Consider the following 25,362-nt stretch of genomic DNA (forward strand, 5'->3'; position numbering starts at 1 on the left):
TGTGCTGGGTGGAACCTAAAGGAGGAACCTCGCTCTGCTGGGAGAAACCCCCGAAAAAGCCCCTTCCTCACTAACTGGGGAGGGGAGACCCCACAGAGAGGACTCCTAAAGGAACTCATGGGGGAGGGGGGTTCCAGGGAAGGACTGAGCTGCCAGCTGATTCTGTGGGTGGTAGAATTGGGACCCCGAGATTTGGGGATTGCTCTAGGGGCAACCACTCTCTAGTGCACAGTCTGCACGCAGGCTATAAACCTGCTCACAACACACCAGCTGTGGGTGGCCTTGAGAAATCCTTTGGTGCTCTCTACCCTCAGTTTTCTCATCTATGAAATGGGCTCATGTTACCATATATGTCTTCCCTAACTGGCAAAGCCAGTTTGAGAGTCAATTACTATAAGCACTTTATAAACAGAAGCTACTGCTGTTGGCATCTACTCTTGTCTGTGACTAAGGTGATCATTCGGGTACCAGTGGGGATGGGTGAGCTGTAAGGTGGTGTGGGAAGCACCAAAGCCACAGCTCCCAGCTGCAAGCCAGGAGCAGAAGTAGGTAGTTTCAATGGCAACTGGCAGGTGGAATTTCAGAAGGCACCATTCTAAACGTAAAATGGGATCCAGTTTCAGGTACGAGAGCAGAAATCAAAGGGGAACTGTTCAGCCATGAGCAACACAGCAACTTCTTTGGCCTGCAACTGCCCATGCACTCCTGGTGCACACGCCCGTGGCCCTGATCAGAGGAGTGAGGGTTCGGCGCACCTGGGCGTTCTCGGTGCAGCGCAGAGCTCGGTGCTCTTGGATGGGTGATCAAAGATCTCTTCATATGATGAAAGGGAATTTATGAAGGACGCATGGGCTGGGCAAATCGAAGTCAGTATCATGAAATAATAGCAAAGCAAATATGCATAAAAGGAGAAAAGGGGAGAAGCCAGGAGCAAACCAGGTGAGGACGGGATAAGAGGCCGCTCCCAGTGCTCTGCACCCCAAGGAGCAAATAGAGCTCCCGTAATCCTCCTCCAACCACAGCGCAAGGTCCGGGAAAGTGAGCACTGGCTGGGCTTAAAGAAAGGAGTCTGCCTGCCCAAGTGGTAGCATGAAAACGGAGCCAGGCTGGTAGGCCAGACAGAACAATCCCCAGGTGGCTGGCAGGCTTTCTTTCCGACTCCTGAACAAAATGAAAGGGTCCGTCCCAGGCATCACCCCAAACAAAGCCCGGTCCCAGTTCAGAGTGTAAGTTTGCAAAAGCAGAGCCCACGGCTCCTTTCCTGAAACCCAGCGAGAATCGCAGCTGATCCAAATGAGAACGACTTTTCCTGGGAAACCACGGCCTCTGGGAGTCAATGAACAGAACCCCACTCAGGGCCCTGAGTCCATTCCAGAGACAAGCCTGGCCGGGACCACCTGGTGGCCTCAAACAACCCACACATTTCCAAGGTAATTATTCATTAACTCCGGACCCACTTTTGAGAAAGAAGGTGAATGAGTACAAATGGATGAAAATAATTGTGCTTTTGCTATATTTGAAAATGGAAACATGTCCTTCTATCATTAAATCTCAGAACATGTGCTAGAAATAGACATCATTATTCCCAGCGACTGAGCTCTGCTAAGCCTGGTACGGAGGCCAGCTGTGGGTACAAGGGTAAGTGAGAGTTCTGGTCTTCAAGGCACTTTACATCCACCAAGAGAAACAAACCAACGTCTGAAATATGTGACACAAAAGTATGTTTTCCACTGTCTTCCCTTGTGCACAACCTGCTGGAACATTGCAGTGGCTCAGGAGACACTTTGGGATGAATAAGTGAGAGAGTGAAGGAATGAGCAGTGGCAAGTGCACTGGAAAGGACAGGACAGGTAACGAAGACTCATCATGGGGGGAATATCATACTCAGAACTGATGTGAATAAAACGCTGCACATAATACGAAAGGGACTAGAGAGATTGAGAGGTGGAAAACAAATGCAGGAGAATAAAAGTTCTCCCAAAATAAAATCCAAAGTTGTATGAGACTAATCAACAGTTCTGTTAAATACTATTTTAAAACGTTTTTGAAAAGGCAGAGCACCAGCCTTCATCTTCTAAGAGGAGGTTAAGCCTCTCGTGAATTCCTTTCACAGAGGGGGGGAAAAAAAGAGGGAGAAAGGGGCCCCAGAATGCTTCCAAATCCAAGTTTACGGGTGAAATTGAGGCTGACGCCTCCATCAACCACCTTCCGCATGCAGCCTCCAGGCATAAAATATCACCATCTCCATGAAAATATCTCCTCTTCTCTCTCCCCAGAAACAAGTAGTATTCTGTGTTCTGTCCTCTAGGGGTGAGAGTAAAGAGCCCCGAGATCTCAACACACAGGACTGGAATGCCTGGTCTGGGACAAGAGTTACAGGCACCAACCTTTTTCCAGGTGTGAGTCTTAAAAAGAATTGCGAATTGCAGAGCTAACACTGAGCAGACATCACCAAAGCCGGTATGGCCTTAATTAATGCTGATGTCTGGTACATTCAGTATTCTGTAAAGTTCACTTTTATTCGTATCTGAGAATGGCCACACAGGCTGATAAAATCAGAAGGCAACTGTGACTTGGGCCACATGACAGGCTAACACAGAAGGGAAACCCAGCAGCTCTGACCACAATGTGTGGGCCGTCTGTTTATGCTAAAACAGGTGCACGCCTGTCTCTCTCCAACTTAAAGGATCTCCTTCAGCTCAGCTCACCTCCTCATCCACACCTCTCCCCAGACGCCCACCCCTCACGGGCCACCCCCAGCAAAGGCTGCCTGTGCTTGTGCTGCAAGGAAGGTCCCGTCCGCACTGACCGCTCCGCTGGAGGGAGCAGGCTGCCATCACCACTGCCCAGCTCTCGTCCACGCTCTCATGTCACGGCTTGTGTCAGAGACCCTCGCAGTCCCGGGTTCTCCTCCCCCTCCCGGTTCTCACCTCTTTCACGTGCGTGTGAAAGGACACTGACATGTCCAGTAGGATCTTCCGTTGCTCAACACGCCGAACAAAGTCCTGGATCCGGTCTTCGAGCTGATGGGCGGCCTGATAAATCTCTTCGGGGTCACATTCCCCCGTCTGCGCCAGCTGCTCCGCGGCCTCTAGCAACTTGTCCGCATTGGTGTATGTGTTCTGCACGAGAGAACAGCCAGAGAAACACACGGTGAACAACACCCACCGGCCAGGCCGGGGCCACGGCACTGCACTCAGTCTGCGCCGCTCCCGATCATTTCCGCGAATCAAACAGAAACGTGACGGAAAAGCTGACTTCCGTTACTACACCCCTATCAGCAGCCTCGTCCAGTCCTGTCTCAGGCAGTCAAACCTCGAACCTCATGACCGGCCCTTCCGCGTCCGGCGGCGAGAGGTATCTGCAGGCCATCGCTGGCCGTCCTGACTCATCCAGGGCTCTGAGCTCTTGCACCTGCACAGCCGGAGACGGCGCGGAGCCACAGGCCCGCTTCACTTCTCTCGTGCTGTGAGGGAGGACAGTTCCAGTTTTGTGCCTTTCACTATGAGAGAGCACGCATGATCATTCCAAGTGCAAGTGACAGGTTAATTCCACAAGAACGTAAGTAAGTCGCTGCCCCTTTTCACATGTTTCTCCTTACTGGCACATTTTCTCAGAAAAAGGAAGTAATAACTATAATGGCTACAAAATAGCCAGAGTTTAAAAGAGTTGGAAGATAAGGGAAACAGGTGTCAAAAATACTCTGAAGCAGAGGTTGCAGATGGGTTCCTCAAATAAGCAGGTAGGCCAGAGCCCGAGACTGTTGACTATCAGTGAGAGGGGACTGGGAGAGGTCGGGGCAGGTGCAGGACTTCCGAGAAGTTCCGGGAACCTTGTGTCTCCCCTTGAAAAATGGGTTGAGCCCTAGCTGGTTTGGCTCAGTGGATAGAGCGTCAGCCTGTGGGCTGAAAGGTCCTGGGTTCGATTCCAGTCAAGGGCACATGCCTGGGTTGTAGGCTCAATCCCTAGTAGGGGGCGTGCAGGAGGCAGCCAATCAATGATTCTCTCTCCCTTCCTCTTGGAAATCAGTAAAAATAAAAATATTTAAAAAAATAAAAGACAAAGAAAAAACAGTTTGAGCCCTTCACCGTTCTCCTCCAATATTTTAGTTCTCCAGCCGAGCAAGGTCAGGATTCATCAGTGAGGGTGGGCAGTGCCCCGAGTGTGGGGAGGGTGTCCCTGTGGGAATCCAAGCCTGATGGGGGCAAGGGCACCCCTGCACTCCCGCTGCGTACGGCCAGGGGCACTAATCTACCGAGGGTGATGAGAGGCAGGTTCCTCACTGTGGGGAACGGAGTTACAGATATAGGAAAGGGGAAAAGCTGTTAACTGCACGGCACTGGAGGAGAACTGGAGGAACCGCAGTGAACAGGAGGAGAGACGGCAGGGTCCCGGGTGGAGCGGACACACTACAAGATGGCCCTGAGACATTTTACGGGGCCAAGAGTATGGAAACCCCAAGAACAGTGTGGACAGGACACAGGAGCTGGCCTGAGGAGGCTCCGCTGGCCAGTCAGGGCGACGAGGTGAGCAGGAACATAACCGATGCAGTGCACTGAATTCGAGGAAGCCGTGAGGCCACTCGGACATAAATAAAACTGGATGAGGGCCAGGCGTCTACAGAACGTCAGAGCACCTCCCACAGTACCCAGGGGTCAGAGTGAACCAGGTGCAGCGGACAAGTTAGAACCGTGTGCCCCGGCGGGTGGGGCCCAGCTGCACTCCGTGATGCCCCGACGAAGATACACAGTAGCCAGAATCTAACCACCAGGAAACATCGGACAAACCCAAAGCGAGGCGCATTCTCCAAAATAACCGCTTGAAACCCCCCAAAGGGTCAGGTCGCAAGGTCAAGGGAGAATGAAGACCCTCCAGGCCCAAGGACCTCAGCATCGTGACAACTGAAGGTCCACACGGACCCCTTCAGCTGTGACAGCCTCGTGGGCTGCGAGGGCTGGAAGGTCATCAGGCATCAGTGTTAACGTCCTGACTTCGATGGTGGAATGGCGGTTGTCCAGCAGAATTTAAAACAGGAAGCACAGAGTAAGTTCTTTATGCTGTACTTCCTGCAAGGTGAAAAATTTAAAACGGATGTAATACACAGCACGACAGGTGTGAGGTGGCCTCCACAGGGACACTGACCCACACATACAGAGCAAGTGCCCCCAGTGCGCCGGGGGTGGGGGGGGGGGTGGGACAGTCATCCTTGTGTGGGCAGCATGGGGATGCGGTGCCAACAGAGTCTACAGCAGTGGTTCTCAACCTTGGCTGCACATTAGAATCACCTGGGAATCTTTTTAAAATCCCGGTTTCTGGGCCTCATCCTCCGGAAATTCTGTTTCTTTCTTATGAGGCGAGGCCACAACATTAGTAACAAAGAAACAGAATTTCCGGAGGATGAGGCCCAGAAATCGGGATTTTAAAAAGATTCCCAGGTGATTCTAATGTGCAGCCAAGGTTGAGAACCACTGGTCTACAGGGACGACAAAGACCAGCTAATGTCGGTCTGCTCCTTTCATCACCATCCCCATGTTGCTTATTGTGCATCAGAAATGAGTGCTCCCCTTGCACGGGCTGTCCAATCCCAACCACAGACTTTCACGGGTAAGGAAACTGGGGCCTGGAGGGAGCCCATGGGCTCACGGACAAAGCGGGCAGGTGGTGAAATCGAGACTCCGGAGTCTATGCATACACCACCCCATGCTGTTCAGCACCTGGCCTCCTCCACGCGTAGCCCAGGTCACGCACTGCTGCGAGGCTGGGCCCACGGTCACCTCCTCCTCCCTGTCCATCTGAGAAACCACCTTCAGGGGGTCTTTCCATGTTCAATACTATCCGAAGTCTCATGGCAACACTCTGTACTGTTAACAAAGGAGCTCTCAGAACGCTTTCTAAATAAAAGATGGAAGAGATGTCGAAGAATCCCTTAAAAGCCACTAATTATGGCCAGACTTGGAGAATGCCTGTGTACATTTCACATGTTCTTTGCAATCAAGTTGTTTGACATAATTTGAAAGCAGCCAGTTCCCAATCTAACTGCAGAACTTTTAAGAGGACTGCTTTATATATATTGAGTTCTATATATACTCAGTGTGACATACTTAGATGCTTAGTTACAATAATTCCTACATAAAGGAGACGCAGTGAAACTGCCCACTTCAAAAGAGCTTTGTAACAACAAAAGCTTGTTTTATAAACGCCCTATGTCCTGCGCAAGCCTTCCTGGCCCTCCACATCCCCGTGGTGCAGTCTGGCAGCCTGCCAACCACGGCTATGACAAGAAGCAGCCTTCCGTGAATGATCACACCTCAGAGCTGCACACCACCTCGGAGCTCACGTAGATGATCAGACCACCTTGAAGCTCACGTGGATGATCAGACCACCTTGGAGCTTCATATGGATGATCAGACCACCTCGGAGCTCACGTGGATGATCACACCACCTCGGAGCTCACGTGGATGATCATACCACCTCGGAGCTCACGTGGATGATCACACCACCTCGGAGCTCACGTGGATGATCACACCACCTCGGAGCTCACGTGGATGATCACACCACCTCAGAGCTCACGTGGATGATCACACCACCTCGGAGCTCACGTGGATGATCACACCACCTCAGAGCTCACGTGGATGATCACACCACCTCGGAGCTCACATGGATGATCACACCACCTCAGAGCTCACGTTGGATGATCACACCACCTCGGAGCTCACGTGGATGATCACGCCACCTCGGAGCTCACGTGGATGATCACGCCACCTTGGAGCTCACGTGGATGATCACACCACCTTGGAGCTCACGTGGATGATCACACCACCTCGGAGCTCACGTGGATGATCATGCCACCTCTAGCTCACGTGGATGATCACACCACCTCTAGCTCACATGGATGATCACACCACCTCTAGCTCACGTGGATGATCACACCACCTCTAGTTCACATAGATGATCACACCACCTCGGAGTTCACGTGGATGATCACACCACCTCGGAGCTGCAGAGGTTGGGAGGAGACTTTCACATTGGGAGGCCCCAGTACCAACTTTGTGACCCTGAGCCTCAGGCTGGAGACCACAGATCACCCGCCTTCTGATGAGTGAGGGGAGAGTCAGTCTAGAAACGAGCACTAGACTAATGCAGCGATGATGAGGGGAAAGGATGACTGCCATTCCCAACGACAATAAGAATAACGACAGAAACTGTGGGAGCCAACAGGAACGTAGGCCCCCTGACAACTAAACAGAATGTGGGGTCCTGGGGTAGGAGGAAACTGAGCAAATCTGACCAAAGTACAGGCTTGGATTAATAACAGTACATCGACATTGGATCATTGATTGTAACAAACACACCATACTAGGAAAGATGGTAATAATCAGGAAAACGGGGGGTGGGTGAAGGGTCTGGGAATGCTCTATGCCATTGTCACAGTTTTTCTGGAAATCTAAAACTGGCCTAAAAAAGCTTATTTAAAAATGTGTGCGTATACACCTAGCCCTTCCCTCCGAGAGGCTAACACTCCAGCCACCAGACGAGGCCTCTGGGGAGGGCAGGCTCTCCCAGTGACATCAGCTAAGGGCATCAGGACTCCTCGGAGGCTCTGCCCACATCTGCCCACAAGGATTCTCTGATCACCAGAGGCGGCACCGTAAAGGGACTTCCGGGATGAAGGGTGATGGAGATCCACGCTTCCCCGAGCGCCCCACCCAGGACCCACGCTCCGTCCACTGGCGGAGGCACGGCTCAGTCTCCTGCTTTATGCTGCACACACATTTTTAAGGAGCTGAACTGTTTTCTTGTTGAACGTCACTACAGCCATGAAGCCGCTTACCTCTCGGGTGGATCTGCAGTGACAGTGACTCCCAACAAGCAAACACTACAGTTCTGGAAGCTTCCCACCCCTTTGCTGGCAGGGGAACGGCATTGCAACAATAAACGTCCCAAAGGAACAAGTGCATTTTACCTGATCTGGGACACTAACCAGCATTCATTTAGTCCCACTTCTCATTTCACACTTGAAGAATGAGCCAGCACTGAGGGCTCAGTGCCTTCCTGGGGCAGCCGGCACGAGGCTGCTGGCGCCCAGGTCAGCACCGGCCTCGCTGACACCCAAGGCTGCTCTTCACATGAACAGGACCACCCCCAATCCTTTTCCCAAGAGATTCCACGCGTCAGTAAGCAGACAGGCCTCAAGTGCCAACTTTGGCGCACTTAGGCTGCGCCCCGCAACAGCCCTGTGACGTGGGCACCATTTCATTCCCATTTCACAAGTGAGGAAACTGAGGCAGAGAGAAGAGAAGTCAATCAGCGGAGCTAAGACTGTTCAAACAACGAATGCGTAGGCCAGGGTTCATCTTACAAGGGAAAAGGCAGTCACTTCCAGTTAGATTTAGAGAGGCGGGTGTCAGGTAGGAAAGCCCATTTCAGAGTCTGAAAGCCTAGACGTCTCTCTCCTACCTGCCGTCCTGCTGCTGGGGGCATCTCTCCAGGCTCGGTTCCTTGTCTGAGGGAGTAACAAGCACTGCGGAGGAGGACTAAGGAGACAGGGCCAGGCCAGCGTGGGGGCCCAAAAGGTTTCCTCTTTTCTTAAGAAGTGAAATAATTGCATAATTGCTAGGAGTCAGGAAATAGGGCTTTTCAAAGGCGGACCAGAACTTCCTCTCTACCATCCTTGGGAGCTAAAGTCCCAAAGAATCTGGTGGGAAAGATGGGTTTTCCTGATCTTAGAAAAATAGGACAGGAGAAAAACATGAGCATTTCAAGGCCTGACTTGAGGCTCTGCTAACAATGTGGAGGAGTTCTGTATGTCCGCCTGCTGACTGCAGAGCATCCTCCTGGCAAAAGCTGAGTGAGCTCAGGACCGGCCTGGGAGTTAGAGAATTGGCCAGGGAGTTGGAGCAGGGACAAGGGAGTTAGCAGGGACCAGGGAGTTGGAGCATGGACCAGGGAGTTAGAGCATCGGCCAGGGAGTTAGAGCAGGGACCAGGGAGTTAGAGCATGGACCTGGGAGTTAGAGCATCGGCCAGGGAGTTGGAGCATGGACCTGGGAGTTAGAGCAGGGACCAGGGAGTTAGAGCATCGGCCAGGGAGTTAGAGCAGGGACCAGGGAGTTAGAGCAGGGACCTGGGAGTTAGAGCAGGGACCTGGGAGTTGGAGCATGGACCTGAGAGTTGGAGCATGGACCTGAGAGTTAGAGCAGGGACCAGGGAGTTGGAGCATGGACCTGAGAGTTAGAGCAGGAACCAGGGAGTTAAAGCAGGGACCTGGGAGTTGAAGCATGGACCAGGGAGTTAGAGCATGGACCTGAGAGTTAGAGCAGGAACCAGGGAGTTAGAGCAGGGACCAGCGAGTTAGAGCAGGGATCTGGGAGTTAGAGCAGGGACCTGGGAGTTAGAGCAGGAACCAGGGAGTTGGAGCAGGGACCAGGGAGTTGGAGCATCACCTACTTATCTTCTGAAAATACAGAGTGAAAGGTAAGGTTCCTGCCTTCTAAATCCCACAGATCTTTCTCCTGGAAGACAAGATAATTCATGGGGCATATAAAATGCTGCTGACAGAAGCGGCTTCATGGAGAATGACCTCCTGACAGGTCCTGTCTTTGGAAGGTAATCTGAATCCCAAGGAACAAGCAGACCAGACAGAACAGCGATGGGAAGATGCTATGCCAGCGATGTACTAATCAATCGTATTAGAGAAATCTGTGACCATAACATCAGCGTCTCCCTTGAGCCAGAGTTTTCTGGGTTTCCTGGCTTTTGTGTTCAGAGCTTTTTCCATCTAAAAGGGAACATCAATGTGGACGACTATTTAGAAGATGGCTGTCAGAGAGCATCTTCCTTTCCACCACTCATCTGCAAAAAGCTTCATGTGGAAAGCGTTCTAAATCTCTTTCTTAAAGCTCCTGCATGAAAATTCAACATGGCTGCATATGCCACACTCTATAAACTCATTCGCACAGACTCTGTCAGTAGGATATAGCTACTCACAATCACTGCAACAAAGAAGGCCTGGACCTTCAGATGCCTGCAGCGGCCCTGGGCTCTGCAAAGCTGCCTGCAAGAACGAGACAAGTGCTTCCTTGTGTGGCCACAGTTGCCTTGGAAACAAAGCCTGAAGCCAGGCCTGCAGGGAAGGCGTGTGCCTTGCAGAAGTGCAGGCTGCACGGCTCTCCACCATGCAAAGAGGAGGTTCCTCTCAGGTTCCTCCTTCCCAGAACACTAGAATTGTTCTAAATAAACCTGTATTTAGCACATCTAAAAGGAATTCAACCATAACACTTTCACCACTTCCTTTCTGAACCTGTTATGTTACTTCATCGTGCCACGACTCACTATTTTGAAGAAGCTGACTATATTACTTATTAAATCAATTACTCATTCAGGGTGTCTACACTAAAAACAATTTAGAATGTGTTTTACCAAGGGTCCTTCAAAACAGCCCCAGGAGACAAGCTAACCAACTTCAAACTTAACTCTGAGAGGACCTTTCTTCTCCCTAAACCCCAAATTTGCTTCACCTTTTGAATATGCTTCAGAAAATGAAATAAGCTCCTTATTAAGGCCTAAAGTACCTGTTTCCATTTTTAAGGTGCCTCCAAAGGCCATCCTGTAAAAAACACACACCCCTAAATCTAAAATATGAACTCATCCCTTCCATTACAATGTGTTTAGACAGAAAGCAGTCAAAGATATGGAGGGCAGAGAAGGGAAGCGGGGGAAGGTAGTAATCCACGTCAGCGGGCCTCATTCTCACTGGGACGAGCTAGGGAGCTGTCAGTGAATGAAACTACTGACACAAGTGTAATGATACTCAGTATTGAGGCCACTGTCTGCCTAAAGCTCCTGCACATGTTCTTAATTAATAAGGCCAGGCTCCTAGTGGAGCCCCTCACAGCCAAGATCTCTCCTGGCTTAAAATGCTGTCCTCCTCCCTCCTACCCCCACCCCATCTTTAGTAGACAAGGGGGAAGGGCCAGAGTGAAGTCCACCCTTACTTTTCCAGGTCTTATGGCCCTCTCCCACCTTACGATGCTGTGACTACTTCCCATTGTAGAGGGCATTCACCTCAGAGGCCCGATGGTGCCCTGAGGCACAGCCAACGCCTAGAACCAGCTGGAAGTAGTTCTAGGGGTGCTCTCTGTGATGTGCCAGGTCTGCACGCCCACTGCTAGAGTCACTATTATTTCCTTCCGTATACTTACTCTGGGTTTTTCTTTTATATATATATATATATATATATATATATATATATATATATATATATATATATATGTTTTCTTTTTTTTTTTTAATTAAATCTTTATTGTTCAGATTATTACATTTGTTCCTCTTTTTCCCCCCCATTACTCCTCTCCTCCCAGTTCCCGCCCCACCCTCCGCCCTCACTCCCCACCCACTGTCCTCATCCATAGGTGCACGAGTTTTGTCCAGTCTCTTCCCGCATCTCCCACACCCCTTTCCCCCCCAAGAATAGTCAGTCCATTCCCTTTCTATGTTCCTGATTCTATTATAATCACCAGTTTATTCTGTCCATCAGATTATTTATTCACTTGTTGATAGATGCATATTTATTGTTCATAATTTGTATCTTTACCTTTCTCTTCTTCTTCCTCTTCTTAAAGGATACCTTTCAGCATTTCATATAATACTGGTTTGGTGGTGATGAATTCCTTTAGCTTTTCCTTATCTGTGAAGCTCTTTATCTGACCTTCAGTTCTGAATGATAGCTTTAGTGGATAAAGTAATCTTGGTTGTAGGTTCTTGGTATTCATCACTTTGAATATTTCTTGCCACTCCCTTCTGGCCTGCAAAGTTTCTGTTGAGAAATCCGCTGACAGTCATATGGGTATTCCCTTGTAGGTAACTGAGTTTCTTTCTCTTGCTGCTTTTAAGATTCTCTCTTTGTCTTTTGCTCTTGGCATTTTAATTATGATGTGTCTTGGTGTGGTCCTCTTTGGATTCCTTTTGTTTGGGGTTCTCTGCGCTTCTTGGACCTGTAAGTCTATTTCTTTCACCAGGTGGGGGAAGTTTTCTGTCATTTCTTCAAATAGGTTTTCAATGTCTTGCTCTCTCTCATCTTCTGGCACCCCTATAATTCTGATGTTGGTACGCTTGAAGCTGTCCCAGAGGCTCCTTACACTATCTTCATATTTTCGGATTCTTTTTTCATTTTGCTTTTCCGGTTGGGTGTTTTTTGCTTCTTCGCATTTCAAATCTTTGACTTGATTCTTGTGCTCCTCTGGTCTGCTGTTGGGAGTCTGTATAATATTCGTTATTTCAGTCCGTGTATGCTTAATTTCTAGTTGGTTCTTTATCACAACATCAAGGGTCTCATTAGATTTCTTGAGGATCTCAATAACTTTATCGGCAGCTTCTAGACAGTTTTTGAGAGACCTTAAAAGTGTGGTTCTGAACTCAATATCCTCCATTGACAGTTTTGTCCTGTTTCTTTGTCTCCGCATTTTTTATGCTTTCTTGGTGCACCCCCTAGTGGTCTTTGTGCGCAGTCTTGTTGTAGTTAAGCCTTGATTGTTGTAGGTAATACTAGAGGGGATTTGAACTTCAGGCCAAGTGGATGTGAGAATCAGCTGTGTCTGCAGTGAGAGAACTTCTGTCCTCTAGGGAGGTGCTAATCTAGCCCTCGCCTGAGGCTATCCGGCAAATGGCTCTGTGCAGGGCTTAGGCGGGGCGGGTCCCAGGGGATCTACAGGGTGGGCCGGAGCGAGCAGTTATGGCTTCGCTTAGTCCCGTCCCGGGGCTCTGCCTCTCAGAGTCCCAGCAAGCGCTGCAAACCTCAGAGAGAAAGCTGCCTTCGAGTTCCGACCGAAGCCAGACAGTCCCGCTTCTCCCTTTTGAGTCTGGGTCCCTAGAGACTCGCCCGGATCTGGAGCTCAGAATCTGAGACTCCCTCCTGATTGGAAAAGACAACCATGCCCTCAGCCGCCAGCCCGCTCCACGCACCTCCGCACCTTAGTATTTGACTTCAGCACTGCACCTCCTCTGAGTCTCGGTATGTTATTCTCTTTCCTCCTAGTTGTAGAACTTCCACTCAGCCAGCCTTCCTGTGGTTCTGGGTGATGTTCGTTCCGTCTTTTAGTTGTATTTTTGAAGTGGTTGTACGAGGCAGCAAACTCCGGCGTTAACCTATGCCGCCATCTTGGTTCCAAGCTATATGTCTCTGGGTTTTTCTTGTTCTATTTCTAGTTATTTTAGTTGCAGGATTAGAGAGCTTATCTTAGATTTTTCTTGTTCCTTGGGGTAAGGTTGTAATGCTGTGAACTTCCCTCTCGAGACTGCTTTCACTGTGTTCCACAGATTTTGGTTGTTTTGTGTTCATTTTCATTTGTTCCCAGGTAATTTCTGATTTCTTCCTTGATCTCATTCCTAAAGCATTCGTTATTTAATAACATGCTATTTAGCCTCCATGTGTTTGAATGTTTTATTGTGGTTGATTTATAGTTTCATGCCCTTGTAATCTAAGAAGATGCTTGATATGATTTCAATCTTCTTGAATTTGTTAAGACTTATTTTATGTTCTAACATGTGATCTATCTTTGAGAATGTTCCATGTGCACTTGAGAAGAATGTGTATTCTGCAGCTTTGGGATGAAATGTTGTGTAAATGTAATGAAATCCATCAAGATCTAGTGTGTCATTAAAGGTCACTGTTTCCTTGTTGATGTTTTTTCTGGAAGATCTACCCAGTGAAGTCAGTGAGGTGTTAAAGTGCCCTACTATGACTGTATTGCAATTGATCTCTTCCTTAAAGTGCACCAAGAGTTTTTTTTTTAATATACTTGGGTGCTCCTATATTGAGTGCATATATGTTTATATTTCTTATTGGATCAATCCCTTTAGTATTATGTAGTGACCTTATTTGTCTTTTTGTTATAGCCTTTGTTTTAAAGCCTATTATGTGAGAAATAAGTATTGCAATCCCAGCTTTTCTTTTTTGTTTTGTTTCCATTTGCATAGAATACTTTTTCTATCCCTTCACTTTCAGTCTATATGAATCTTCGGTTCTGAGGTGGGTCTCCTATTAGAGACAGCATATATATTTGTCGTGTTTTCTCATCCATTCAGCTACCCCATGTCTTTTGATTGGAGCATTTAATCCATTTATATTTAAGGTTATTATTGATAGGTACTTACTTATTGCCACTTATTTCTTTATGCCTATGTTCCTCTCTCTATTTCTTCTTCTTCTTAAAGCGGCCCCTTTAGCATTTCTTGTAATGCTGGTCTGGTAGTATTGAACTTCTTTAGCCTTCTTTTGTCTGGGAAGCTCTTTATTTTGCCTTCAATTTTAAATGATAGCCATGCTGGATAGAATAGTCTTGGTTGCAGGTTCTTGCTTTTCATTACTTTGAATACTTCATGCCAATCCGCTTTGGCCTGAAATGTTTCTGTCGAGAAATCTGCTGACAGCCTATGGGAGCTCCCTTGTAGGTAACTAACTGTCTCTCTCTTGCTGCCCTTAAGATTCTCTCTTTGTCTTTGACCTTGGCTCTGATAGACTTTTAAATGTCTACATTGACCAATGACTATCACTGTGTGCCTACTGCGTGCTGGACTGCTATAACAGTGGTCAATGGGCAGGCAGAGGAAAGTGGCAGAGCACTCTTTCAAAACCAACTAGGCATCTAAAAAAAGGGCCGTATCCAGTGACATTTTCAAGAGTGGGGAAGGTCTAAAAGTATTTAGTGCCAGAGAGAAAAGAACTAAGAGCGGGAGAAGGTGAAGATGTTAGGAAAAGAGGCCATACTGAAGGGCCGGGTCCTGGCAGTGCAGCGGGAAGGAGAGCACAGGCAGAGAGGAAACACCGAGATGTGAGAGAGAAAAGAGGCACGGCCAGGTGTGGGGTGGAAAGCTTGGAGCCCACACCCCACCGTGAGTGTGCAAAGGAGAGAGGCCCACAGAGAGAAGAGGCTAGTCACCTGCACGTAGCTCCCCAGAGCCCACATGGCCACATGGCTCTGCTGCCCAACAGTCCCAGCTGTTGTCCCCCAGGCCTGCCTCTCACATCCTCTTCCTTGTCACCAACTGAAATTGACTCATGAGCAGGTCTTGGCTTAGCCAGCAAGAACTACCAGGGAAAGCCCCCTGACAGGTGGCCATGCCCATTCAGGGGGTCTGGGTCTGGCCTGTGGGCCCACCCTTTACCTCCTCTCCATCCCCTGTGCCTGGCAGAATGTCTGACACATGACAGGTGATTATTTGAAAGCCAGAGGGAGAGAATGTGGGCACAGATGTTTGCAAAGTCTGCAAAAGGTGTTTACATTTAAGGTTTCTTTCCATGAACAGCTCAGATTTAGCCTTAAGCCCTTTCAATTTCAGGAAAGTGTGCCAGGCACCCCTTAGAATCCCAGGGGCAATGAGCAGAGATGACATGAAAGAACTGAAACTCCGATGGGTGGAGGGAGGAGCAGGCAAGCTCCTGCCCATGTCTGAACCAGTGTAAGAAGCAGACCATGGCTCAGGCTCTGCCCTTGGCGTGCTCTGGAAACCTTAAAGCAGAGACATTTCCTACAAAAAAGTGTTCTCGCTCTTGCTGCCCCGAGAACCTGTCTCAACAGCCTCGATGATCGTCTTAGACTGAATAAAACAGGTTTACCAGAAAAACATAGGGCAGGATGGGCCACAGGAGAGATTTCCCTGATTGAGAATGGAAGGAACCACAGGAATGGGAGGGAGGCGGTCCATGGGTGCTGGACATACAGGAGGGCATTAGTAGACCCTCGGCCTCTGTATCTGAGAGTGCTCAGGAAGGGAGGCGGGGCTGGGGAAGGTGCTGCGTGGGGCAGGAGCCTGCATCTCCAGAGCTTGGTTGTTGCCAGTCCCACCTCTTAGGTTCTTTGGTGCCTGAAGTCTTTGCTCACATGATCCAACTTTCACATCCTTCCTAGAACCATACTGGCTATAGCAGTGCCTTATCTTATGGAGAAAATAAAGGGGAGATAAGAGCACATTTTCCACATATTTTTGCTACAAGAGGAAGGCAAATACTTTCCAGCTAGTGCAAGAAGGGAGACCATGTATAATGTAGATAAGGAAAAACCCAGCTGCATCCACCTGTGGCAAGGCAGCCTAACACGATCTTTTCTTGTTTCTTGAGGTTGAGAAGCAGGAAGGTTGGGATTCTCGTTTTCACTTCACATACGAAGACATGTAAAGAAGGTAACGTTGCCCTAGCTGGTTTGGCTCAGTGGATAGAATGTCCGCCTGCAGACTGAAGGGTCCTGGGTTCGAGCCCAGGTTGTGGGTTCGATCCCCAGTTGGGGGTGTGCAGGAGGCAGCCGATCAATGATTCCCTCTCATCATTGATGTTTCTATCTCTCTCCCTCTTCCTTCCTCTCTTAAATCAATAAAAAATATTAAAAAAAAAAAAAAACACAAAAAAGGTCACGTTTTAAAGGCATTTTCACTGAATAGGACTTCAGTGCAGTGTTTTTAGTTTCCATAATTCTAGCCCATATTTAGTTCCTTGAGGTTCCCCTCGTGTAGAACCTATAGACAGAGCAGCCAGGGTTTACTGCTGTTTACCTCTGTTTTATAGACTTTGAGATTATCATGTTAGATGTATATTGACACTTTTCCTTTTATAATTGAACACCCTCTTTATTTCTAATAATGGTTTCATGCTTTTAAGTTTATTAGTTTAATATTCCAATTCTGATACTAGTTTTTGTTTGTTTGTTTGCTATAGTTTCTTGGTAGATCTTTTTCTACTAGTTTATATATTTTTAAACTTCCTGGGTGTTTATGTTTTAGGTGTGTCCTTTGAAAACAATATACAGCATGATTTCTAAAAGGTATTCAATTGGATAAATCTTTGTCTTTTAACAACTATAATCTATTTGTGTTTACTGTAATCACCAATACTTATAGACAAATTATTATATCTTATTTGTGATTTCTATCATGATGTCTGTTCTGATTTCTTTTCTTTCCAACAGATTCATCTAGTGAGTTTTTATTTATCTAATTTTTTGTATTTCTTTTCCCTTTAAACTTACTTGGAAGTGATTTCTATTCCTACACTTACAGTGGTCATTTGAAAATGCTAACACACACTCCTGAATTTGCACATGCAAGAGAAACCACTCCTCCCGTGTCCTCAGAACACCTTCCCCTCTCCAGAGTTGAAGTGGTTGGTGCTCTAGTTCCCTCTATAGCTGAAGTCTGTAACTCCCCATCAAATCGCTGTCTTTCGTTTAAGTGGTCGATCCATTGAGATTTATAGACATATTGACCAACTATTAATCCCAGCCTTTCTTCCTAGATGCACTTCCTCTCTAAGAGCCTATTCTTCAGACAAGAGAGTTAATCTCAGAAACGTTAAGAGACTTTCCAAAGTCACACGGCGAGTGAGCACCGAGGCCAACCCTGAACTCCACGGCTCCCGGGTTCTGGACACACCACAGCCTCCCCGCCTGCTTCCTAAGCACACACATGGAGAAGAACTGGGAAAAGGACAAGAATGCCGGCCCATCATTACAGAAATGCAAGGCCCATTACCCTCTGGGTATGAACGGAACTTTCACAAGCTAATCAACAGACACCTGGCACCATAAATGTGGCAGAACATTCAAGATGTTTTTCTGTTTCAAGAACATCAGTTTTCAAAAGGGTCAACTGACTGCATCATCTTTTGCCTCCGCTGGCCAGGTACCCTCTGAAATCTGAGCATCATCTCTTCTGAGTCACCTTCACACACATGTAGCCAAGGCGAGCTCTCCTCAGCTGTGGTTACAACAGATTCAAAACCAAGCACACAGGCATTTACAGGAGAAAACAGGGAAAGCCACTGTCTTACCTGTGCCACTTCTTCAAAATCTTCGTGCCGTTTCTGCAGAGCTCTGGCCCGATGGAGAGATTTCCCCACACCTGTATGTTTGCTCAGAAATGCTTCCCCATGGTTCTCGATCCAGTCCAGCACCTGCAATGAAAACGAGAGTTTGGCCATAAAAACGACGGCCTGTGTTGCTCAAGGTTTAGGGCTATCTACTGAAGATACATGCTGTTGTCAAAACTCTATTTAAAAAGAAGAAGAAAAAGAAAAGTGAAAGCAATTGTAATCTAACACACTTGAGAATTATATCTTCTATCAGCTTTCCACCACAATTCTAATCAGCTCTTACTTTAAATGTGTAAACCTATGTAGTGATGTTACAGCAAGGATGATTAATTTAAACCTCACCTCACTTCATGACCGAGCCACCAAATCTGACTGCGTGTGATCGGAGTTATCAAGCCACAGAGACCAAAGCGCAAGCTTCACAGCGCAATTCAGGCTTAACTCAGTTAGTGTTTTCCTGTCTCGTCCTTAGAAGACTTGACACATATCAGTAAAACCCAAGAAAACAAAGCCCTTGAACGCCTCTGTCCTGGTCTTTAAGGGCAATTTCTTCTATAAACTAAGCTGTTGTGAAAGCTGAACAGTCTGTGGATTTAATGACTTAAGTTCTTGTTGAAATCCACTCCACTGCAGAGACAGAGGGCAAGTACAGCGTACGCCCGATGTTTCCAGCTCACAATGGGGACCGAGGAGTTCACTGGCTCTCGGAGTGGTGAAAGGCTGACAATAACTAACGAATTATTTACACGACATCAATGGAATGTGCCTCTGGACATGAGGCCAACCTCATGCAAAGACAGGGGTCAAATATTGTAAGACTGAAGAGAATTCAGGGGTATATAAGTAGCACTTAGGCCTCAGTCCTCCTGCCCGTCAGGTCTGCGTGCAGGGCTGGGAGGCATTTTCTACTGTAATTATGGTATATTCTATATATTCCTCAACTGTAAAAAAAAAAAAAAAATGAGGCCATGGGTAAGTAGCAAACCCGATGATTACTGGTGGCTCAATATGGACCTGAAATGTGGCACAATTTCAAAAGGTAAAAGGTGAACATTATTCTTGATAGAAAGGGCTGGGAAAGCAAAATGCAGTATTTAAAAAATAATAACAATCGCTCAGCCAGTTCCATGGTTGAGCGTCAAACCATGAACTAAGAGGTCCCCGGTTACATCCCGGTCAGGCACAAGCCTGGGTTTTGGGCTCAATCCCTGGTATGGGGAGTGCAAGAGGCAGTCGATCAATGACTCTCTGATCAGTGTTTCTTTCTCTCCCTCTCCCTTCCTCTTTGAAATCAATAAAAACATATTTAAGAAGTAATAATAATTTAATAATTTGTTTTTTTAAGCCTAAGAAAGTGTTTCAGGAAGCGTAAATTAGAAATGAAAGCTATTATAAGCCAACTGCTCAGGGTTATCATGGGCATTTTTCTTTCATCAGTGCTTCCTTTAGACAAAATTGTAAATACCAGGTCAAATTATACTTCCAACAAATATGAAAGCAATTCAAAGAAGAGTGTACAAAGTCCAAGCACTTAATTAAAAGGGTAGCAGACAAGTATGAAACCCAGCTCGTGTTCAAAACCAAACCCCCTCCTAGGCTTTCGCATCTTTCACAAGTCGGAGAACTTTTCCCAGATTGCCACGGAATCCTGAATCAATAAACTGGTCCAAGGAGCATTTCACAGACATGCTTGTGGATTCTTCCCACTTAAGACATACATGTATTTGCAAACCAGGGGGCTTCATCAACCTCAGCCAGCCGCCTTCCGACCTGAGCTGTGGAGGCGGCTGCCATCTCTCTGCCTTGTGACCTCGAGCCCAGGAGCAAGGCCCACCAGGATTTGCAGCCTTGCTGCCAGACGCCGGGAGAAGGGCAGAGCCGATCCCTTCGGGCAGCCTACCTGGTTCAGGGCAGAAAGCAAAGCTGGAGGACAACCTCGCCTTCCCTTCCGGTCAGAGGATGTGGGAGGAGATCCTTCCTCTGGATGTCGGTGCCCTCATACGAACTCAGTGACAGCACCAAGGTCAAGCCCGCTCCCAAGTGAGCCCAACACCTATGTCTCTTAGCATCAAATGTCAGATATGCAGGAAATCCTATGGATTGTTTAATTGCAAGTTTGTAATTACAAGATTGACTGTGACAATGGTAAGTATGATTATGCCCATTTCTTAGCTAATAATGAGACTGCTGTCAGCATGCTGTCTAGGACGCTGTTAACACTAGATAAGACCTCTGACACTGAACAATCAGGAACACATTAAGCCAGTCTATTTTTACTGGTAATTCATGACTCAAAGAGTATTCAGAGAAAATATACAAACATCTGTCAATTCCAGTTACTGTTTAAAGAGACACTACACAGCAAATATTTTCTGTTCTAAGTCAGGTTTTATGTGTGTAAAAATAAAAACAATAAGTTCTTCTGATTCTATATTCAGTTAAAATAACTATGATTACATGAAGCAAATTAAAAAACAAAGGTACTTCTCAGATACTCTGCATTGGTTCTTTTTTATATAAAATCAAATTTTTCCAGATGCAAAATAGAAATTCCCTACCAAACAAAAATTGACCTCGTTTTACTTATTTTAGTTACTTCCTTGTTCAACCTTCTGGCTTTTATGTAAATCATTGGAGATACCAATGTAGACAGAAATGGACCTACCATGTTTCTAGCTGTGCTTTTAACTACCTAAGTGCTGCTGAAATCAGAACCTTCTCGATGATCAAATCAACAGCGTGCGCCGAAACCGGTTTGGCTCAGTGGATAGAGCGTCGGCTTGCGGACTGAGGGGTCCCAGGTTCGATTCCGGTCAAGGGCATGTGCCTGGGTTGCAGGCACATCCCCAGTGGGGGATGTGCAGGAGGCAGCTGATCGATGTTTCTCTCTCATCGATGTTTCTAACTCTCTATCTCTCTCCCTTCCTCTCTGTAAAAAATCAATAAAATATATATATATTTAAAAAAAAAAATCAACAGCGTGGTAGTGATTACAACAAAGGACAACTGACCAACTGAACAATGTCATCTCAAATTTACTAAATGTAAACAGGTGACCAAAAAGGAGGCCTTCACTTAGACAATGTCCATTTTCTTAAAGGCTGGTGTTTGGCATTGCTGGAAAGTGATCTACTATTAATATACTATTAATGTCACTTACCCACAACGTTTAAAATCACAATTGAAGAAATACTCTGAGTTTAAATTACCGCCTCCACTCCTCCTCCTATCTTGGGCTGCCTGACACTTCTCCCAAATGCTCCGAGCCTATTTGAGCCCTGAGCCAGTGTCTCCGTCCTGTTCTCTCCTCCCCTGAGGCCAGGCCACCTGCTCCACTGCACGGAGGAGAAAATAAGGCCTGGGCGGCTGGGACCTGCTAGTAGGCGAGTTCTCTCCCTTGCTTTCTCCGGTGCCATGTATCCACTCCTAAGGTGACTGATGAAGCTTCAAAATAATTTTTTTAAAAGTCTCCTTAAGTAGCTACTTTCCTTAACTCTGGTGGGTGGGCAACTGCAGCTTCTGAGAAAGCCCTTTCCCTAGCCAGGGAAGCCTCGTATAAGTATCCCTTCCTTCCTAAGGAGCAGGGCAAGTCAACGTGACTCCTGATTAGCTCCCAAGCGAAGTGCCCCACAGGTCGAGAGCGATGAGGCAGCTAGAAACCCACGAGGCTTCTGGGAGCCTTGGACAAGTCACGACTCTTTTTGAGGCTCCGTTTTATTACCTGGAAAAGGAGGGGCTTGGCCTGATATGATCGCGAGGGCTCCACATTCTACGGTGTGCATGACCTAACTTTTTCAGTACAAAGAAACAGATACAAAACTCAACATGCATCTGTGAGCCTTGGGGACAGAGGGAGGAAGAACTTCTTAGGCCCAGCGCTTCCAGCTGCCAGACAGTAATGCCGGTCTCCCATGCACATCTTTATTTCTCTCCACTGGAGCCAAGACACTCTGTTTCATTCATTATATTTCAAAATAAGTCTGTTCTAAATATATATAATTATTCTTAATATTGAAATATCTATTTTTTAAAGTGGTCTCTAAAACATTCCAAAATAAACTAAGCCCAAATATACTAAGCTCACCTGGAAAAAGAACCTATCAAAAATAACAAACAAACCCCACAAAACCCCAGTCAAATTATACCAGCAAAAGCAGGGTACAGAGCCACAATGCCCTGCGTTGCGAGAGCTACTTTTGTTTACCAATATGCCCTCCTATGAAACGCCACTCCATGCACTTTCCTAGCTGAAAGGAAGTGTGGGTGAAATCAATGAAGAAGGGCTCACAAAGGGGTTACAGGCTTTTAAACTTCTACATCATCCATCCATCCATCCATCCATCCAACCATCCATCCATCTTTAAAAAAAAAAATCACCAGTTCTCCTTGTATTATCCTAGTTTTAATTACAAAAATGACAGGAAATTTCTTTAGAAAGGCAAAGCAACTCAGGAAGAGGGAAGAAGAAAAGTAGGTAGGTTATTATTCATATAGTCTCACCTTAGACATTCCCCCAAAACCCCATCAAACCATCACTCTATCAACACAGGTAAATCCTTTTAGTAATTTTCTAAATGTTTAAAAATTATTTTTCCATTTTCAGATTAGAGATGAACGTAAAATAGTCCAAAGCTGTCCAAGAAAAATCTTCCTATGTCCAGAAACTGTTATCTGGAGAACTAAAGTGCTGGGAGCCGGTCCATCCTTGCTGTTTCAAGGGACCTGGCATATATAGCATACGGTTCTTAATATGTTTGCTCACCTTCTTGGCGCTGTGTTTTAACCAAGGTCACCTCTCCGAGAAAGGTTGAATCCCCAGGTAGGGATTTTCCCCTGAAGTTAGGGAGGGGATGAAACTCCTTAACTAAGTGCCAGGCGGGTAGTTAATCAATTTAACTACAAACAATCATGCTTAAGCTACATAATCTTTACTCCCTGGAATGGAGATAAGAAACGCCCTAACCTTTGTAATAGAAATTGACAGGATTAGAATCAACTGGTATAAATACAGATGCAACAAGACAACAACAGACAGAATTCAGAAGACAGCAAGAGACCGAATTTAGAACACAGAATTCAGGAGACAGAATTTAGAAGAGAGAAGCTACAGACAGAACCTACACAGAACCTACAGACAGAAGGACTTCGCTGGAGAGAACATGGCAAAAGATCCTGGACTGAACCTGACTACAGAAATTGGCAAGAGAACCTGACTAGAACCTGGTGACTGGACCTGGCTGGAGAACCAGCAGAACCTCTCTGGAGATCGAGACCAGAACTTGGCTGGAGATCCTGGATAGGCTGCTGATCAACTGAACGCTGTCTCCGTGTCATTCCTTCTTCGCCGACTCCGTCCACACCTTTGGGGACCCCTGGACCCGCTGGGGTTGGACCCCGGCATATGGCGCCCGAACAGGGACCCCTAGGTAAGCGCCCCACACTCGGGACGGATCGGACTCCACCGTAGGAAGAGGGTGGATAGTCTCCGCCGACTCCGTCCACACCTTTGGGGACCCCTGGACCCGCTGGGGCAGGACCCCAGCACTAAAGTTACTGTGTATAGATAGATTAAGTCCACTTACTGAACTATGTAAATATACACACACACATAGGTATGCATACACACATGCATGCAAACTTCCCTGTCCAGCCTGTCCCGGGCACTTTCCCCTTAGGAGCTCTGGCAATAAAAGGGAGGCCCCAGCTGCCTGGGGTTGCTCTCGGCTCTGCCCACTCCTTATCGTCCTGGATCCGGAGCACCTGCGTCCTCAAGGGCTCGAGGGCCTCAGGTGCCCCCTCACTTCCGATTCCACCAGTCGTCCCCCCCCCCCCCCCCCCGGCTCCAACTTCCAGTTCCACTGCCTACACTGCCAGCTCCCACACTTCCGTTCTTGTATTGTATCCACTTTGGGGCAGAGAGTCATCCATTTCCCCACCTTTTTAACTCCCTCCGGTGAACTTTCAGCTGTGGTTACTAGGATTACTGACAGTCATGTCTCTTCTGGGTTCACTAGGACAAAAGGTAAGTAAAGCTGTAGCTCTACACACCAGGAAGACGATTGGTCAGCCTCTATCTGCTCTCAGCAGGCTACCCATCCCAAACACTTGCCCTCCAGAAACTCTCAGAAAAGATAGCAATCCTCTAAACCAGTGGTTCTCAACCTTCCTAATGCCGTGACCCTTTAATACAGTTCCTCATGTTGTGGTGACCCCCAACCATAAAATGATTTTCATTGCTACTTCATAACTAATTTTGCTACTGTTATGAATCGTAATGTAAATATCTGATACGCAGGATGTATTTTCATTGTTACAAATTGAACATAATTAAAGCATAGTGATTCATCACAAAAAACAATATGTAATTATGTATGTGTTTTCCGATGGTCTTAGGCGACCCCTGTGAAAGGGCCCTTCTACCCCCAAAGGGGTCGCGACCCACAGGCTGAGAACCACTGCTCTAAACCTTTCTTACAAGAGCCACAATCAGAGCTGCGAGCAGGGGCAGGTAAACAGAAGAGAATGTTAAACTGCTAAGGTTATAGAAGGCTTCTGATGAATGGGATACAGAAAACCCACCTTTCTGACTTCATGAGCAAAGGACAAATGAGGTTCAGGAGCCTTCACTTAAGAGCAAGTATGTGGTGCCAACGTAGATATAGCCTTACGTCAGGCATCACGAAGAGATGGCTTTCACTGGCAAAGGTCAGCAGCTGAGGACCCAAGGTGAACCTGTGAGGTTGCTTCTCTGTAGACCTGAAAGCCATTTCTCTGCCTCTTTGGCATTTCCTGACTTCTCTCCCTCTTTTAGAACTTGGCATTTAAGACCCTAATTTTTGCATTCAAGTATCAAAATCTTTAATATTTTTTAAAGATCTCATCACACTCACAAAATTCCCATGAACTAAAACAATCCCTTCCTTTCTCAGCCACCCCTAACTCCCCAACATCCATCAAATCTCCGGTTTCTTCAGGCAGATCTCCTAGTTGGATTACTTGGTTCCAAAATAAATGAAGAAGTGTTTAGCCCCAAAGAATATTTTAGCAAATTCCTTAAATTTCTTCATTAACTCACTCAACAAATACTGAGCATCTACTACCGCAGACACTTGGGAAACACCGGGAATAAAAACACCCAGATCACTGCCTCTGTGGACCTTACATCTCTGCTGGGACTTCTCCATGCCTCGCACGGAGTCTGGGTCATCACACTCAACCGGAGCAACCTTTCTAAGGCAAGTAGCATCCTGCCATCCACCCCCCACTGCCCACAGCACGGAGTCAAAGAGCTCAGCGCGGGCCCTTCACCGTGTGGACTCAACCTGGTGAAATGGGAAAAGTGTTCACTCCTCAGCAGGTTGGCTGTGAGCATCAAGTGAGCATGAGGGAGGAAAGGCACTTACATGCTAGTGAGCACCCAGAGCATTGAGAGGAGCTGGGTGCATACAGAGGTCCCTCACAGCCAGTCACAGGGCACACTAGGCCCTGGCACCACTTCACGGCACT

General features: G+C 47.1%; 1 protein-coding gene across 8 annotated transcripts in view; it reads right to left on the reverse strand.

Moving 5' to 3' along the window:
* Window positions 1–25,362, reverse strand: part of TRIO (trio Rho guanine nucleotide exchange factor) — a 314,559-nt gene that overhangs the window by 137,154 nt on the left and 152,043 nt on the right. For all 8 annotated transcript variants that reach the window (XM_059694768.1, XM_059694767.1, XM_059694770.1 and 5 more), the window contains exons 10-11: window positions 17,815–17,937; window positions 2,931–3,122 (exon numbers count right to left, since the gene is read on the reverse strand). In XM_059694768.1, the coding sequence (XP_059550751.1) occupies window positions 2,931–3,122; window positions 17,815–17,937 (315 nt within the window). The remainder of the gene's footprint in view (window positions 1–2,930; window positions 3,123–17,814; window positions 17,938–25,362) is intronic.

Source organism: Myotis daubentonii, chromosome 4 (assembly GCF_963259705.1).
Source record: "Myotis daubentonii chromosome 4, mMyoDau2.1, whole genome shotgun sequence".
In the NCBI taxonomy this organism is placed as follows: Eukaryota; Metazoa; Chordata; class Mammalia; order Chiroptera; family Vespertilionidae; genus Myotis; species Myotis daubentonii.